Consider the following 19190-nt stretch of genomic DNA (forward strand, 5'->3'; position numbering starts at 1 on the left):
AGTAGCCTGGGCTCCAAGGCAGGGGTCCTAATATCTGAATTATAATTCCAAAGTTCTGGCCAATGAAGGATTTAAACCAAGTTAGAAACCAATTTTGGACATTCATATTTTCTATTTCCATACAAATCCATAAATAAAATGAAGCTAAATCACTGACTCCAATTGCAGAAATATGTTGATTTGGTTAGAGCCTTTAAATAGAATCTCTCTAAAATCTGCTTTTAACCAACCAGACCTCTGATTTTTCCGGTATAAACAAGCATCCCCTCCCAATATAGAATAGCCCCTATTCTGCAACTTATGGTCTTAAAACAGGAGTTGTCAGCCTTTTGGAGTACCACACATCCCAAACTGCTGAACCCTACAGTCCAGTTCCCAGAAAGTGATTAACTTCAGCAAATAAAATCTATAAGATTACCAAGGGAAACAATTATATTGAAATGTATTTATCAAAACATAGACATATTGCTTGCTTTTTGTTCTTACTCATTTTTTTCTTTTTGATCTGATTTTTCTTGTGCAGCATGATAATTGTGGAAATATGTATAGAATTGCACACATTTAACATATATATTGGATTACTTGATCTCCAAGGCAGGGAATGGGAAAAGGAGGGAGAAAAAAAAATATGGAATAAGATTTTGCAATGCTGAAAATTATTTTTGCATATATTTTGAAAATAAAAAGCTTTTAAAAAAATCTCAAAACAAAAACAAAACATAAGACCTATATGTGTGTGTGTGTGTGTGTGTGTGTGTGTGTGTGTGTGTGTGTGTGTGTGTGTGTATATATATATATATGATGCACAGTCCATGTTTACAACTACATCAAAGCAGTCAGGGAGGTGGCTAGCTCAGAATTTACTTAGATGATTTCTGTAACGCAGTTCATGTCCCATGATCATATTTCCATTTCAACGCTCTTTTTTCCCTAAAGATCCAAATTATACAAATACCAAGACTTTGAAAAAAATAAATGCTGTACAACTTGTAAGCAGATAACATTTTTAAAATTTCAAGTTTGTGAAATGCAATATCACCAGTGAAACAAAATATATCTTTGACAAAATTGTCCTCTTGGCTTGTTAAGGAGCCCAAGATATTTAATATCTCTTGTAGTCTTCTGGCCAGAATATGCATTTCGTATGGTACCATAAAATCAGCTCCAATAAGATCTTTTTTCAGGATGCTATAACAACCTGCCTTTGCGTGCCAAAAATATTCAGTTTCTAAAGACTATCACCATTTTTCTTTTGCTTAAGAAGCCAGTTTATGTTAATTTTAAGGGGAAAAAAATGCTTTGAAAGTAAAAATAATATCATGCAGAAGAAATGTGCAATTAGTGATTTTTAAATTCCCTAAAAATGATACAATCTTAATTGGAGAAGTTGCACCAATCCCAGCTTCTCGAGTGCATTGGTCAATGTTGTTTTGGGTTTAAGAGTATTCAGATTATTCAGGGCCAATTCACAAATAATGAAATCATTCTTATTGATGATTCTAACAACTCACCATTCTGTATTACTCTAAAGTTGATGAGGCGTTTCCAACACAGAGACCATATATGACGTAAAAGACAGAACCGCCTCGGGAAAGATCTGGATTCAATTTCCATCTATAAGATACCGGCTGTGGCCGGCAACCCTCGGCCTCCCCCCAGAAAATGGCATGTTAAGTTCTCGGCGTGCTAAGTAACTTTCCAAGGTCATACAAGCCGAGGAGGTTCTGGAGAGAAATCCCTAGCTAGGGAGGATGGGTGACTGGATAGATTTGGGGGCCTTCAGGATATATTGCCTAGACCTTGTGGGAAAAGTATTTAGAGATTATTCAGGGCCAATTCATCAATAATGAGATTATTCTTATTAATGATTCCAACAATTCTAATAATATTCTAAAGCACACAAAGCATTCCCAACACACAAGAGTCCACATATGATATACAAGACAGAACCAACCTCGGTGTCCACCTTTAAGAGATACCCGTATCTGGCCAGCAACCCTGCCCCCTCCTAACCTCCCCCGACTCAGAAAATGAAATTATGAAGTTCTCAGCATTCTAAGTAACTTTCCAAGGTCATTCACAGCCGAGTTGTGGCCTGCACTGCTAAAGGCAGAAATTCCCACATCCTTGGAGCTCTCCATACCAGCCCCTTTTTCGTAACCAAACTCTCCAGTGGCAGTACAGGGAGTATCGGCCCCATTTTATGGAAGGACAAACTGAGGCTTCGAAGAGGCCGTGATGGTCCTTACCTGCCTGAAGCGGCTCCTCTGGACGTGGCGGGGATTTCCGGCACAGGCCGGTGTCTCAGCATGAAGGACCGGGAGGGTCTGGACACCAATTTACTGCGGCTCCTCATGGGTGCCAGGTTCTGTGTTGAGGAGACGTACAATTCATTTACAATCATCTCTCCTTTAAATTCAAAAAAGGGTGACGGAGGTGGGGGCGCTGATAAAGCCCCAGGCTCCTTCACGCCCCCCAGGGTGCAATCAAGGGGCTCCGGAGGTCCAAGAGCTGCTCTCTGCTCCCCACTCGGAAGCAGGGCAGCCGGGCCCAAGCTCCCCGCGGCTTCTCTGGGCCCCTTCTCCTCTGCGTCGGCCACATTCTTCTCTGTAACCAAAGCTGCATTCTCAGTATTCCCATCGTCAAGGGCAACATTTTGACAAGCCTCCAAATTCTGTGGGGACGCGGCGTCTGCAGGAGGACAATCGCTCTGCTGGGCCAGAGACGGAGCAGCCGACTCCGGAGCCGGCCGGTTTTCCTTGGAGATAGCACATCCGCTGGCCACGGCCTCGCTCCCACCCCATGCCAGCTGGGCCCAGGAGTCTGTCCCGGCGCACCAGGCTGGGTCCCCCGGGAGCGCCAGCGCGTCCTTCTTGGTCTTGCGGACGTTGGCATAGACGGCCGCCTCGGGCACTTTGGAAAGGATCATCTCCAGCTGTTTGAGGATCCTCCTCCGGTGGCCCGTGGGCAAGACCCCAATCTCCTGCAGAACGCCGTCGTTGATGTGGGCGCAGTCCTTCACCGAGCGGTAGCCGGACTCCTGGAAGCATCCGAGGTACTGCTCCAAGTTAATGTTGGTGAGCAGCTCTTGGAGGTCGGGATGCACTTCGCTGACTGAAGACATGATGGCGGCTTCATCACTGCTCCCAGGGCACAGGCCGGGGAAAGCTCTTCAGAGTCAAGCCCGGCACCTGAGCCATATTAATTTCTTCCCAGCAGTGTTCCTCCCCACATTCTGAGCTCCAAACAGGTTCCCGCCTATAAAAAAAAGGGCGCAAAAGGAGAGCTTACTTAAAAACTTTCTCTAAAGGACAACATAATAGTGGACTTCAGGGCAGTGATTTTCTGATCCAGAACTCCCTTTCAAGGAGCCCCACAATATATATACACAATGGTATATATTTTATGTTAAATTTTCCTATCACCATGATACTTTTTCCCCAAAAAGTCCCTTGAAATAGTAGAAACTGTTTACTTGGTAAATACACACACCTCCATTCTCCCTCCTGCACATCACCCGGAGTGCTGTATGGGGGTCTAATCTTTTAATAACTGTACGGTTATCTTGGCACTCCTATGTATACTAGAACATTCTAAAACACTCTTAGAAGGACCGGGTCAATAGACTTCCCTACACCATCAAAGGCGGTCCATGGCATAAAAAGGTCAAGAATCTTCCTGCCCTAATGCACAGTAGACTCACCTTCAGTTAATTCACTTTACCCATCTCAAATCTCAGTTTCCTCACCTTTAAAATGAGAAGATAGGTGACCTTGGAGAGCTCTCACAACTTAACTGACGGCAAAGTGGCCACGGCCCGTTCCAGCTCTGAAAAGTCCTGCCGCTGACCCCCACGGGGACCAGGGGCTACTCCTGCTGCCCACAAGACCCTCTCTATAACTCAGTTACAGAGAAGGAGTTGATCTGCACCGGTAGAGTTTCCAAATGAGTAGGTTTCAAGACTAAAAAGAAATGAATAAAAAAAACACTGAAAATTAGACCTAGTAACATGCTGCTGTTTCAATAAGTAAAACAAGGGGGTAAAACACCTGGATTCATCCTATTTAAAGGGGGAGGGGGGAAATGCAGGTCATATTTTCTTCTGTTACAAAATGGATCTTGAAAAAAGTCTTACTTATCACATTCCTGCGGCCGAGAGGCAATCCTGTGTTTTCAAAAGCAAACTCAGGAAGGTAGGTAACGCTGAGCAAGAAAAGATTCCAGGACATTCTTGGCAAGAACTTTTCTCTCTGTTATCTGAGGGCCGGCCCTGCTAAGGGCAGCAAGGCTTGCTACCACAAAGCTGAGCTTAAGGGAATGATTGGGGGGGGGGGGGGAAGGGGGAAAGGAAAGAAATAGCCCAAACCATTTACAGAGATTTGTGGGGGTTGTAATCTGGAAAGGAAGTGCCCACATAATGAAAACCCAGATCTTCTTAAGTCCAAAAGTATAGCAAAGCACTGAAGGAAAAAAAAGTTGGTCTTAGACAATATTTGTTTTAGACAAAAAAAAAATATCTGAGTCCAGCCCTGTGACTGCATTGCTAAAGATAACTTCCACTGAGGAAATCCCTTCTACCAATATTTACAGCAAAACATATAAGGGCACCTGGAATAAAATGGACGTATGGGTCAGTCCCAAGCCTACACCAGTGGTTGTCAAACTTTTTAAATAGGGGCCAGTTCCCTGTCCCTCAGACTGTGGGAGGCCGGACTATAGTAAAAACAAAAGCTCACACTCCGCCCCTGAGCCCATTTGCCATAACCCGGCGGGCCGCATAAACGTCCTCAGTGGGCCGCATCTGGCCCGCGGGCCATAGTTTGAGAACCCCTGGCCTACACTATGGAGACAGCTGCCCCCTTTTAACATATGACAATTTTGAGCTGAAATCCTAGTGCTATGGGTGATCCCCGACTTTGTAGACATGTTGCCATCATTCCCTTAGAAACCAGCTGAAAATCAAGAATGACTGAAAAAGACAGGGGCGTACACACAGATCCTTAATTAGACAAGGAACAAGGCTGAAGTAGAGAAAGGAAAAAAAAAAATTAATAACAGTCCATTTTAGGTGAAGTCCTGAATCACACTTAAAAGGCTTGGAAGTATCATTAAAAAAAAAAAACAAAACAAAACAAAAACACCCATACCCATTACCTTCTTCAAGGATGGCACTCTCAATCAATCCTTCAGGGCCCAAGCCCTTCAGAATTTATCTAAAGTTCACTACAGATCAGATCTCAGAAGTAAACTTGTTCATTAAACCAATATTAAATAGCTGATTAAACAATAATTAGGTACCAAATTAGCTCCTGATCTAGAGACATCTATTGAATGAATCAAATGTATTTTTGAATGCCATCTTTGAAAGGCACAGGCCTCCAAAAGCAATGAGACAGTCTCTGATTCACAGGATGGTCGCACCAGAATAGTCAACAAGGAAATGGGGAGTTAAGATATACTCATAAGGATCCAAAGAAGTTCCCAAAAAACCAGGCCTTTGCCCATGAGATCCCATTCACCTGAAACATCCAATCCCTGCTGCACTTAGACTATTTAATTCCTACTTATTCTTTAAAGTCCAATTCTAACATCACTTTCTCCATGAAATATTCTCTGACCCCTAGGCTACTTATGTAATGATAAATGATAAAACTGGAGAGACTAATTAACGAGATCAGAAATCCAGCTGAATCTATTTGCATCGCAATCCCCAAGGATTACGAAGGGAGAGGTTTAAGTAACCTCTAGTTTGTGAAAATTTACTATAGAATAAAGATCAATTATATTCCTCTCCATCATTAGGGCACTTTGCTTATCTGGCCTTGTGTAGTCAAAGAAAGAAACAGTAAGGGCCTACTATGTGCCACATATGCTGGGAGAAATGAGGATATAAAAAAAGGTAAAGTCAGTTCCTTCTCTCAAGGAATTCACAGTATAATGGGAGGAAACAATATGCAAACAAGTTATATAACATGTTACATATGTTACATATACAAATTATATATAATATGCATATGACATTACATATATTATACATTATTAAGATATATAATATGCAAACTATATATAACATATATATTATACATTGTTAGGACATGATATATGATACGTATTACATATCATATTATATATTATAATATATAATACATAACATTTATTAACATAACAATAATAAATGTTTGGTTATATATGTTACTTATCTATATACATATATGCATTAGATGTTAGATATACCCCAAATGTGTCTCACTACTTATTTATATCATATCAACTTTTTGAATAGAAGTCTTTGTGTCTTAACTATCATAATTTACAGAGCCAAGCCCTCAACAGAAAACAATGAATATTCTACTATCCAATGAACCAGCAAACCTGAAATTAGTTCTCCATTTTGGTACATAAGAGGTTTATGACGTAGGACATGTCACTTCAATTCTCTGAAATATAAAATAATGAGGCCTGACTAGAGGAATAAATGGTTCCCAACCTGGAGTCACTAGTTTTGAAAGAGATTCATAAATCAAGTCCATAAACAAACTATCTTCTACAGGCCAAAGTTTGCCCACATATATATTTCCATTTTTAAAATGCATATAGATGCTGAGAGTTAATAAATTATAAAACTATTTTAAAACATAAATGGATTCAGACTAGATTTTACTAGTGTATTTTTTCAATTAATGTATACCAAATTCAATATAACATTCTAATATGCGCCAGAAACTAAGGTAGATGATGGAGCAGCAAAGTCCAAAATGAAATAGATCATGTGGAGCGCCATGAAATTTTTAAACAATCCCAAAGCTTTGAAGTAAAAATTGAATAAATTGGAAGTAAAATGGACTTATAAAAGACCTTTCTGAAGCTCATGTGTTTGAACCTATTCCAAAGTAATTATTTAATTTGGTTATTCTCAAAGCCATTGTTCATGGAAAGCCAGGATATATTGGACAAATGATGAATGGGATTAAACAAGTAAGTCTTCAGAGGCAGAGCCAAGATGGTGGAGAAAAGGCTGGGACTCATGAGCTCTCTTCCAAACCTCTCCAAAGACCTAAAATAAATGATGGACCAAGAGAAACTGCAAAAGACTGTGTGAAACAAATTTCCAGCCAAAGAAGGTCTCACCTGACTAAGAATGGAATAAAGTCCAGCATAGGCTGTATCCTTTGACATTTATCTATTGGAGAATGGCTCTTAGACTTACAAATTTGAATCAGTTCCTCTAATAACTTGAGTATGAGACAATTAACAAAGAAATCTGATATAGAGATTTTTCCCCCAGTAATTTGATTGCCTCTAATATGAATTGTATTGGAGATGTTTGTGAAAAACTTTTTAAAAAAAAATTTTATCACCAAAATTGTCCATTTTATCTCCTAGGATTTTCTTAGTCATGAATTTTTAATGACAATTACATAAACCATTAAAATCAAACTCCTTGATGTTGGTCTTAAATCTAGAACACATTGTTATCAAGAACACCAAGGATCTCAACAGTTATTTTTTTGTTTGTTTTTAAAGTGCTATGCCTCTAATAAGGCACTAGTTATGTGCTATACTATAGACTAAACTAAATTATGTCAGCAAATTTATGATTAGTCCTTTGACATTTCCATAACATGACATAGAAATTTTGAGGCAAAAGGGATCACTTTTCTAAGGGCAATAGAAGACTTCATAAAGAAAATCATATTTGGGCTCATTTAACAGGGTTATGTACAGAACAGAATATATATAATCCAATATTTTCACTTAGAGGTGAAGAATAGGGAAACATGGTCAAATAACTTGTTCCAAATCACAAAACTTGGACTAGAAAAGACATCAAGAGAAAGAAAGGGAAGAAAAAGAGGGAGCAAAATGCAAGGGGAGAGACCAGGGGAATATTGAAAAGGCTGGTCTGACCAAAGGACAGGCCATCCATGGAAGTTGCAATGAAAAAGGTAGGATGAGCCAGTTTTATAAATGATCTCAAATAACTACCAGAAGTAGATCTGAATTTATCCTATAAGTAAGTTTAATTTTTTTTTTTTTAATGTTTAGTATGAATGTGAAATGTGTGCACTGGTACCTGACATGCTTGCTGATTGTGGAAGATTAACATGATGGCAGAGCAGACAAAAATGGAGAGAAAAGCAAGTAGGGTGCAACAATTATACAGTACCATTATCCTTTCCATATCCTGGGAGTAAGGGGTATGGCACCCCAACAATCTGGAAAATCTGCCTACACTTTTTTGGCCCTGCATATCAGAGAACATCTGAGTTTTTTATTTTTTGTTTTATTTAAATTTTTTGATTATACATGTATATTCATTTTTTAACCTATTTCCATATGAATCATGTAGGGCGAAAAAAAAAAAATCACAACTAAAGGGAAAAACCATGAAAAAGAAGAAAAAAACAAAACGGAAGGAAAAAAAGGGTGAAAATAGTATGTTTTGATCCACATTCAGTTTCCATAATTCTCTCTCTGGATCCAGATGAAACTACCCATCCAATTTCTTTTTCTTTTATGGGCTATTTACTGTGTCTTATTGTAAAATCTGAGTTAAGTATTTGGTCATAGGCTCCATGTCATTTGCTTGCCTTTGCATATCATTTGCAGCTTCTGCAAATCTCCAAGAAATTCTCATTCAATTTCTTATGCCAACTTGCAATAAATTTAAAAAATTTAAAAAAAAAAAACATGGGGAAAGTTGCAACATAATGGTACTATCTGAAGAGTGTGAGATGACAGGTGGATAATTTGGTATGATTGAAGAAATGAATGCTGCAAATATCTTACCTGCTCTCATCTCCCATTATTCCTCCATCTTTAAAACACACTCCGACCAAGTTCACCTTCTTATGGCAAAATCTCCTGACTACTTCTGGGCCTTTGTCCAAGCTGCCCTAACATGGAACAACTCTCTCCCTAGCTGTGAACTGATCCAATTGTTCTGTGAAAGAATCTGAACGAATGTGAGATCCCACTACTAGTCATATCCCCTGGAGGGTGTCTAAGATAGCAAGAAAGGAATATTTTGGTACATGTGAAGCCTAACAACACTTTGTGGCAGCCAAAAAGAAAAAAAAAAAAAAACAAGGGGTAGGGAAGTGGAAAGAAAGTAGGCCTTCTTTCCATTGGAGAGAAGCTGAATAAAGGGGACACATGAATTGTTGGCGCTTCCTTTCAACGAGGCCCAAAAACCTCAAAAGCGCAATGGCTCGACTCCTGTGTGAATTGGATTTAAGTGAGGCAAAGCTGGTCAAAATAGTATCATTCTCTCTTTTGATCTTCAAAGTCCAGTGAGTGGCAAAGGTATGGCCTGGGATGCAAGTTCAATGGCAGCCCTGGTTCTGAAGGCTTCCATTCCACCCTCCCACAAGGGAACATGCTCACCCACCCCAACATATAAAGATAGCAGATTACAACCTGCTGAATGAAGGGAAAAATAGAATGGATTCAAATCATGAAAAGTATTAAAAATAGAGAGAGGAGCACAGGGAAAGAAGGTTCACAGTAACAAAATATTAAAGAACAAACTCTGAGTGTAATAGCCAATTTTGGCCCTGGAGATGATGAAATACACTTCCCTCCATTTGATCAATGGGTAGAATGCATCAGGCATGTATTGCAAACATTTTAAGAAAATTCAAACATTAAGTGCTTTTCCTTTACAGTTTTTCTTCCCAATAAATCTATAAGGATGTTATATATATAGTCAGAAATGACTAGAATCTAGCAACAAAATATTTATTCTATTAAATATGAAAAACAATTTTTATAAATTATACTTTCTTATCTGCCATACTATATTTATATTCTTCTTTTATACCTTGACAGGACAGCTCAAGATTGATCATGGGCAGATGCAACATGATATACTGGAAACACTACATGAGATGTCAAGTTCCAGTCTCCATCCTGGCCCTTCCCAATTTTGAGGAGAATGTTATAGAGATGGAGTAAAGGGCGAAATCTTGTAGATCTTAGCAGCAGACTGAAGATGGTGGCAGGAGTTAGTGAGGAGTCAAGCCAAGAGGACTGGGAAGATGGCCCTACAGTACAATTACACTATAGTGCAGAGAAGTTTCAAGGGGGGGGGGGAATATGGAGGAGCTCAATTTGGGACACACAGAGTAAGACATCTATTGGACGTACAGGCAGAGAGATGAGTCTTTGGGCAAGACATTTAATCTCCCAAGATCTCAATTTTCTTCTCTAGAAAATGAAAATATCAATACTATAAAGTGGGAATAAAAGCACTGATATAATAAAAGCATTAATACAATGAAAGCCAGAATTATTTTAAGAAAAACATTTTGAAAACTTAAACCACTACATAAATTCCAAATCCAACATCAGCACTTTACATCTTCTGTATTGTCTGCTGGGACATTCAAGGGAACATTATGTAAGGGACAGCAAAGACAGAATCTGGTATACATAGGCAGATGCTATCCCTGCTTTTGTGTAATGTGTTTTTCTTTTTTACAAAGGAACAGTTCAATTAGGTAGTAGAAATTTGAGGAGAGACTCTTCAAAGCCTGACCTTGATAGAAAAAAAAAATCAATAAATGTAATTATTAAAAGAGAAAAATATGAACTTCCAATGCAAAGTTTGTTTATATTTTATATACTATACAAAGGGTTTATATATATAAATATTTATTATATAAAGAAAGGGTGGTGTCAGTATAGAGGAGAAAAGGGGGCATCTTGTAGAGATGGGACAAAGGGGAAACTCTTACGGCTTTAGCAACAGATTGAATATGGTGGTACGAGGCAGTGGGGAATCAAGTCAAAGTGATCCTACAGAACTACTACAGTACAACGCAGAGAAGTTTCTAAGGGAGAAAAGTGTGGAGGAGCTCAGTTTGAGACACACTGAGAGTAAGCTGTCTATTGGATATGCCGGTCAATGGAGATGTAGCAGAGGGATAAAGGCAGGAGGAGATTGGAGGATCATCAGTAGAGAAATGAGTAGATGGAATCAAGTGGTCCAAAAGGAGAAGAGGCCCAAGACAGAGCTTCATGGGACCCCTTTGATCTCTCCGGTTGTCTTAGGTAATACCTTATTCAAGCGCCAACAAAATTATAGTGCAAGATCACACACTAAATAATTCTAACCAATTCCCTGTCATTTGCAGATTTATAAATAACTCAAGGCAGCCACCTCTTTCTCCTCCCTCATTTATAGGTCATTTCACTGTTCATTAACACCTGCATGAGTTGGTGAAAAAGGAAAAATAAAAACAGACATTCAGCTTCCTCAATTATATTACTCAGTATCCACTCATTAAAGATTCAGGGATGGACTGAAACTACTGAGTAAGATAAGAATGTGCAAGATCCGGAGCTTGGACATAAGGCTTTTTTGGCCATTTTTAGGGGGATGTAGTGGGAGACACAAATATAATAAAGTGGTTTCCATGCATTTATTTTATAATTATAATTCAAAAGAAAACTGTCTCAGAGGATACACACCCCAAGTCTGAGCCAGTGATTCAGCAACCAATACTCACTGACCCTAAATCATCTCAGTTCAGTGAATCATAGGTAGAGATGAAGTCATTCTAGGTCAAGAAGCCTTATGGTAAGAGGCATGAGCTTCCATGCCCAGTCTCCAAGGATCTGGGAATAAATCCATTCATTTCTACATCAAATACCAAATGAACCTGGAAATGTTCAGATGAAATAATTTGTTCCAGTTTGTACTCTATATACTTATAGACAGAGGAGAAAGGGGGGCATATTATAGAGACGGGGCAAAAGGGAAAATCTTACAGGTCAAGTTCCAACAAACCAAGTATGGTGACAAGAGGTAGTGGGAAGTCAAGCCAAGGGGCTGGGAAGATGGCCCTACAGTACTACTACTCTACAATAGAGAAGTTTCAAAGGGAGGAAAAGTGTGGAGGAGCTCAATTTGGGATACACTGAGAGTAAGACGTCTATGGGACACACAGGCAGAGAAATGAATCGAACAAAAACAATAAGATAAAGGTGGGGCAGGGGCAATCTCTAGATTAATAAGGAAATAAACCCTAAAGCCAAAAACACAAGTTAGAGATGAGGTTTTTTTGTACCCAGAACTAAAGCTTTCTTATTAAAGGTCAATAGGGAGAGCCAACAGAAGTTTAGATTAAAAAAAAAAAAAAAATCTCATCAAACAGTTGAGTCAAAAAGGACCATTGGGGTTAAAGTGGGGATTATAACATCCTATATATAGCTTGTCTTAGACAGGATTAGGCTGCAGTACAGAGAAAAGAATTAAGAATAAATATTACTCTTAGCCAGGTGAAAAGAATTATGGCAGTTAAAAATCAAGATAAAGTGCTCTAGGATTAATAATTAATAGGATTAATAATCAAGTTATAAAAATTTTTATAACTACCATCCTTTTCAACTATTCCAGGACCCTATGTCTTTCTCTCCACCCCCTCATTTTTCTTTTGTACTGCTTTCTGTTAATCAACCTTTTCAACATCTAAAAAAGTTGTATGTTTATCTACCCAAATAGATCACACACACATCTGTGACCAGAAGAAGAGAGGACACTGTGTGGTCTTAACCTTGCCAGGATGGATGGAGGTGGGAGGGAAGCAGTGATACAAGAACCAAATAGAGGGAACTGGCCCTCAATGAAATACTGATTTCAAGAGTGGAGAGTTTTCTCTGTCCCATCTCTCCCCACCAAGTTCTACAGATCTAGGCCCTTCTGAGAAAGACATCTAGGTGGCACAATGGAAAAAATTTTGGCCTTGAAATCACAACACAAGTTTAATGTTTTGAGTTGTGTGGCCCCAAAAAGTTACATAACATCCCTAACCTATTTAGTTAAATGAGAATATTAATGGCACTTTCCTCCTAAAATGCTCAAGAAAGCATCTTCCAAGCCTTAAAGCATTATACAAATGCTTTTCATCAGTACTTTATCCATTTGTTCTCTTTTCCCCATTACTATGAGGGATTAAGTTAGCAGCATTCTTTTATTAACTTTTTACTTCCCTAATAAGATATAAAATGCCAGTTTCTACATAAAATTATATCATCCTATAATTCTCAGAAGAGTATATTGGCCAATAGATATTACAAATCAGGACTACTTCACAAGGGACGGGTATTTCCTTGAAGTCAAATGAGAAAAAGCCTCGCATGCAAGGTAATTTCCTCATCTCTGCTTTTATATACCACCACGTATTTCCCTCAAGTACAGGAATACTGATTTTCATAAACGGCTTTGATGGCTAACTATACTACTACAGAAAAGGAAGTGATTTTAGCAAAAAAATGTTACTTAAGCAAAATCATTCCATCATCATTCACATTCCTTTTTAGGGTTATTATTAGAGCTTCTCTCAATAAGTTCAAAGGTCAGATGAAAGGCTTAACCAAGGAAAAGGAAAAAAGAATAAAAGAATTGGTTGACAAGCAGAAATGATGGGACTTCGGAAGGAGTTCCATAATAAGGGGAAAGAGGGGTATAAACTCTACAAGGACATGATATAGCCTTTGGGAAAATATAATTTCAAGGAAGCCAGCACAGAAAAACCAATTTTTCAAATATTTTCCAAGTCTTCCAGAATAAAAACCTGAGGACACAAAGATAAAATGATTCTGATGAGGAAAGCTGGCTAAAAAGACCAATAAACATTGGTAACTACATCAAATCAGGATTTTAGGACATATAGGAATAATGGAAGCAATGGCAGGTAATTGTATTAAATCAAGAGCCCAGATCAACATCCCAGTATATTAAAGCAACTTTTGAATTTGAGAGCTAAATAACTGTCTCTGATCTTGGGGGAAAAAACCATGAAAAACAAAAGTTCTACAGGACAGGCAGCTGAAAAAGCTCCACTTTCCAAAAAAGGGGAAGATGGTAGATTCTTCTAAGAATGGACTGACCACTTTTAATATCTATTCCTGGTGAGTGAATGTAGAACATCTCATTTAAGGAGTAGTTTGTAAACATTTGAAAAGGGAACAAGTATGACTATCAGAAACACAGTTTCATCGAGCCACTCTAGCCTAACCTCATTTCCTTTGGGGGATTTTTAGGTTATTAAGTCAGGGAAATACCAGCAGCAAGATAAACCTATTTTTTCTGCAAAACACTTGACAATTCTTGCAATATCCTTGTGAACAGTTTGGAAAAATGTGGACAATATTTAAATGTATTTAGGTGAATTTCAAATTTATTCAACATATTTACTTAAAGTTTTAAATGAAAACAGAGATGCAATATTTACAAAATTTGCAGATGTCATGGAATAGATAATAGAACATCAGAGTTAAGTAACAAAATTTAACAGATAAATATTATAAAAAAAAGTTTTCCCATGAGTCATAGTAATATAAAATAGTAGAGCTATCTCAAAATAAGTTAAAGGGGAAAAAAAGTGATCCATTGCAACCTGAGGCTCCATTAATACAACTACAATATCTAGAATAAAGAAGCTTATATAAGGTTCTTTCACCGTCAAGCTAAATTCTGAGAAACATGTCTGGTTTAGGGAACCTCATTTTAGGAAGTATGTCAACAAATGGGAGCTTATTTGACAGAACACTTATGATGGGAAGTAGATTTGAAATTATGCCATCCAAGGATCAGTTGAAAAAAAAAAAAACACTAAGGAAGTTCAATCTAGAGAAGGTTCAGACAGGAAGTGTCTGAAAGAGTTTTCAAACATCTGAAATACTACATTGTTAAAATCAAGGAAACTGCATTATGTTTAAAGAAAACATAAATAAAGAAATAATATCAATACATGTACTGAGCTGCATAGAAGCTACATGCTTAAAAGAAAAGTAATCTAATTGCAGGAAGAAAAAGTGAAATAGATGAATAACAAAAAGAGAGGCAAGAATAAAATTAAAAGACTAAAGAGAATTTGAGAAAACTCAAGTATGTTATATTCCTTGGAATTATAAAATCAGAAACAAAAGCAGTATAAAGCTTCTGAGTCATAACTAATCTTGTGTCATCAACTTCTGCGTAATAAATACAGAATCTCAGAAATAGCAAACACAAAGATGGATTCCAAAATAAATGGAAAGTACTCAAACAATATGTAGCTCAAGAACCAATCACAGAAGGTCAGTCAACATGCGCTAAGTGCTGGGAAGACAAAGGCAAAGGAGTCTATATTCAAGGAAGTCAAAGGCTAATAGGGAAAAATGATATGCATGCAATTCTGCATAAACAAGCTCAATACAGGAAAAACTAGAAATAATTAATAGGGAGAAGGCACTAGAATTAAGGGAAAATTAGAAAAGCTGTCTTCCTCTATAAGAAGAGATTGTAGGTGAGACTTGATTTGATCACTGAAATCTCGTGAGATATCTTGAGGTTTTACTGTGATTTCTAGGTTGGGACCAGGCTTTAAACCCAATGACTGGTTCTCATTGACTGACTCACAGTAGATCAGTCCCTAGCCAAGTTCCATAGAGGCCATTCTCTGCCTCATTTCTTACCTAGCTTTAATTAGTTGAATTATACTGTGACCTGGTATATTGTGACCTGGCAAAGACATTAGCTTGAAAAGGCCAGGGACTCCCATTGCATCCAAAACCATTTCCAATTATCCCGATCTCTATCTGACCACTGAATCCAGATGGCTCTGGAGGAGAAAATTAAGCTGATGACCTGTGCACAGCTGTTCCCCACTTAAATCCAATTTACTTATATGTCATGGCATCCCCTCCTCCCAGATGTCATGGTCCTCTCCAAGAATTAAGGGCAAACAACAACAATTTCATTTAAGAAAATCATAAGAATGAGACAACGTACAAAACAGAAGAAAATATCTCTTTCCAAATACTTTTAACTACAAAAGAAAAAAAAAAAAAAAAGATAAATGAATGAGGCATGCAACTGGGAAAGGGGAAAAGTATATGCTCAGAAAACCCAAATAACCATGAAAATAGGATAAAAATTGAAGAGAAAAATGTTTGTGTGTTTTTTAAAATCAAACTGACCAAAAAAAAAAAAAAAAAAAAAAAACTATAAACATTTTAAAATAATAAAACCACTAACCAACAAAAGCCAAACTGCCAAAAGGAAACTCCAAAAAGGAAATTCACATCAGAGGAGGAAAAAACAAAGAAACATACAACCAAATATTATGTTCAATTGTATGTCAAAACACTAACTTAAATGAAACACCTGAATTTTTCAAAAACATAAAATGCTCAGGTTAAAAGAAAAAGAAATGGAGAACTTAAATAAATAGCTAATTTAAGGCTTCATACCTTTAAAAAGTGCTTTACACATATTACCTCTCTTAATCCTCACAAAAACTCTAATTACCATCCTCATTTTACAAGTGAGGAAACTGAGTCTACTCACTATAATCAGAGTCTGTATAATATATCAAAGAGTCCAACTATCAATATCCCCACAGGAATCATGAATATAATTATAAAACACTTTATAAAAATATTCATAGTTAAACTGTGCAATGTTAAAAATTAGAACAAGGATAATTTATAGACTTAACTATCTTACTAACCTACCAAAGAGTTAATACTAATTCATAGAATGAAACAAAATAACAAAATTCAACAGAAGGTACAAACACAAAAACAATCTCTGCCGTCAAGGAGTTTACATTCTATTATTGAAAACAATCTAGAAACTACTACTAGATACAAATTATAAAAAAAAGTAATGGAATATTATTGTTCTATAAAAAATGATAAGCTGATTTAAGAAAGGCCTGGAAAGATTTATATGAACTGATGTTGAGTGAAACAAGCAGAACCATTTTACACAATAACAGCAAAAATGTGTGATGACCAATTTTTCTTTTTTTTTAATTGAAAACAAAGTCACTTTATTATAAAATTTTGACAGTATATATGCATGAGTAATTTTTTTATATAACATTATCCCTTGTAATCATTTTTCCAAATTATCCCTCCCTCCCTCTACTCCCTCCCCTTGATGACAGGCAATATCATACATTTTACATGTGTTACAATATAACCTAGATACAATATATGTGTGTAAATCCAATTTTCTTGTTGCACGGTAAGTATTAGATGCTGAAGGTATAAGTAACCTGGGTAGATAGACAGTAATGCTAACAATTTACATTCACTTCCCAGTGTTCCTTCTCTGGGTGTAGTTGTTTCCGTCCATCATTGATCAACTGGAAGTGAGTTGGATCTTCTTTATGTTGAAGATTTCCCCTTCCATCAGAATACATCCTCATACAGTATTGTTGTTGAAGTGTACAGTGATCTTCTGGTTCTGCTCATTTCACTCAGCACAGTCCATGCAAGTCTCTCCAAGCCTCTCTGTATTTCTCCTGCTGGTCATTTCTTACAGAGCAATAATATTCCATAACTTTCATATACCACAATTTACCCAACCATTCTCCAACTGATGGACATCCATTCATCTTTCAGCTTCTGGCCACTAGGAAAAGAGCTGCCACAAACATTTTGGCACATACAGGTCCCTTTCCCCTCTTTAGTATTTCTTTGGGATATAATCCCAATAGCAGCAATGTTGGGTCAAAGGGTATGCACAGTTTGATAACTTTTTGGGCATAGTTCCAAATTGCTCTCCAGAATGGCTGGATTCTTTCACAACTCCACCAGCAATGCATCAGTGTCCCAGTTTTCCCACAAACCCTCCAACATTCATCGTTATTTGTTCCTGTCATCTTAGCCAATCTGACAGGTGTGTAGTGGTATCTCAGAGTTGTCTTAATTTGCATTTCTCTGATCAGTAGTGATTTGGAACACTCTTTCATATGAGTGGATATAATTTCAATTTCATCATCTGAGAATTGTCTGTTCATATCCTTCGACCATTTATCAATTGGAGAATGGTTTGATTTCTTATAAATTAGGGTCAGTTCTCTATATATTGTGGAAATGAGACCTTTGTCAGAACCTTTAACTGTAAAAATATTTTCCCAATTTCCCTTCTAATCTTGTTTTCATTAGTATTGTTTGTACAGAAACGTTTTAGTTTGATGTAATCAAAATCTTCTATTTTGTGATCAATAATGATCTCTAGTTCTTCTCTGGGATGACCAATTTTTCATCAAAGACTTGATTCTTCTCAGCGGTTCAGTGATTGGAAGCAATCCCGATAGACTTTGGACAGAAAATGCCATCTGCATCCATAAAAAGAACTATGGAGACTGAATGTATATCAATATATTTTATGTTCACTTTCTTTTCCTGTTTTTTTCCCCCTCTCCCATGATTTTTTTTTGTTCTGATTTTTCTCTCCCAATATGATTCACATACACATAAACCAATATGTATTTAAAAAATAAATAATTTTTAAAGTATATAAAGAGTTAAAGGAAAATAATCTCTGAGGAAAGACATAAGTATTGAGGGAGGCAAAGAAAGATTAAGAGAAGATGTCGTTTTAGCTGAAACTTGAAGAAATCCATGGAAACCAGGAAGCAGAGAAGGCAAGAGAACTCCTTCATGCATGGGGGATAATCAATTAAAACTCAAAGACAGGAGGTGTAGTGAGCTGTCGTCTCCAGAAGCTGCCGGATCGCTCTCTGGGAAGAGATCTGCTGTGTCTTCTACTCAAATCTCTCCGACAGATTCTTCTTCCTGTAACGAACCGTTGTCTCCAGGCAGTTGCTGTTAACTCTTGTCCAGAGAAGTGACTTCCCTTCCTGCAGAGAGCCCCGTCAAGCCTGATGCAATGCAGAGTCTTTTTTCTATCTCTGGGAGTCCTCTCTTTTATTCTCCCAGAGAATGGGCGTGGGATAATGCAAGGGCTTCTGGGAAGAACCACCTCAGCCAATGAGCCTGCTCCTTTCATCAAGTCAACCTGAGTTCTCATCTTGTAATTGTCCAACCTGAATTCTCACCTTGTCACTATCCAGACAACCCGAGTTCTCACTTAGTAATCCTAACAGGAGGTGCTGGCTTGTGTGAAGAACAAGATGGTGGATTCCCTTAAGGAGCCCCCCCCCATATTAAAGTCATGGTGACTATGAAGATGAGGAGAATGGCATAATACTAGTGCCAGATTAAAAACAGAATTCAAAGCAATGGTACAGATTAAAAAAATAGAAAATTTGCTAAAAGAAACACTTATTTGAGTACACAGACGCAGAATAAAGTGTAGTAGCACAGCAAAACCTTCATCTCACCTCATCAAGAGCTCAACACTCAACAAAACTTGAGGAAACATGGGAGAAATTAGGTTTTTA

The 19190-nt window shown here is 37.6% G+C and overlaps 1 protein-coding gene across 2 annotated transcripts in view; it reads right to left on the bottom strand.

Moving 5' to 3' along the window:
- The window catches only part of ARAP2 (ArfGAP with RhoGAP domain, ankyrin repeat and PH domain 2), a 209265-nt gene that overhangs the window by 175958 nt on the left and 14117 nt on the right, over positions 1–19190 (bottom strand). For both annotated transcript variants that reach the window (XM_074276137.1, XM_074276136.1), the window contains exons 2-3: positions 3749–3962; positions 2250–3258 (exon numbers count right to left, since the gene is read on the bottom strand). In XM_074276137.1, coding sequence (XP_074132238.1) covers positions 2250–3124 — 875 coding nt within the window. In that variant the 5' untranslated portion in view covers positions 3125–3258; positions 3749–3962. The remainder of the gene's footprint in view (positions 1–2249; positions 3259–3748; positions 3963–19190) is intronic.

The sequence above is a fragment of the Sminthopsis crassicaudata genome, chromosome 6, assembly GCF_048593235.1.
Source record: "Sminthopsis crassicaudata isolate SCR6 chromosome 6, ASM4859323v1, whole genome shotgun sequence".
Classification (NCBI taxonomy): Eukaryota; Metazoa; Chordata; class Mammalia; order Dasyuromorphia; family Dasyuridae; genus Sminthopsis; species Sminthopsis crassicaudata.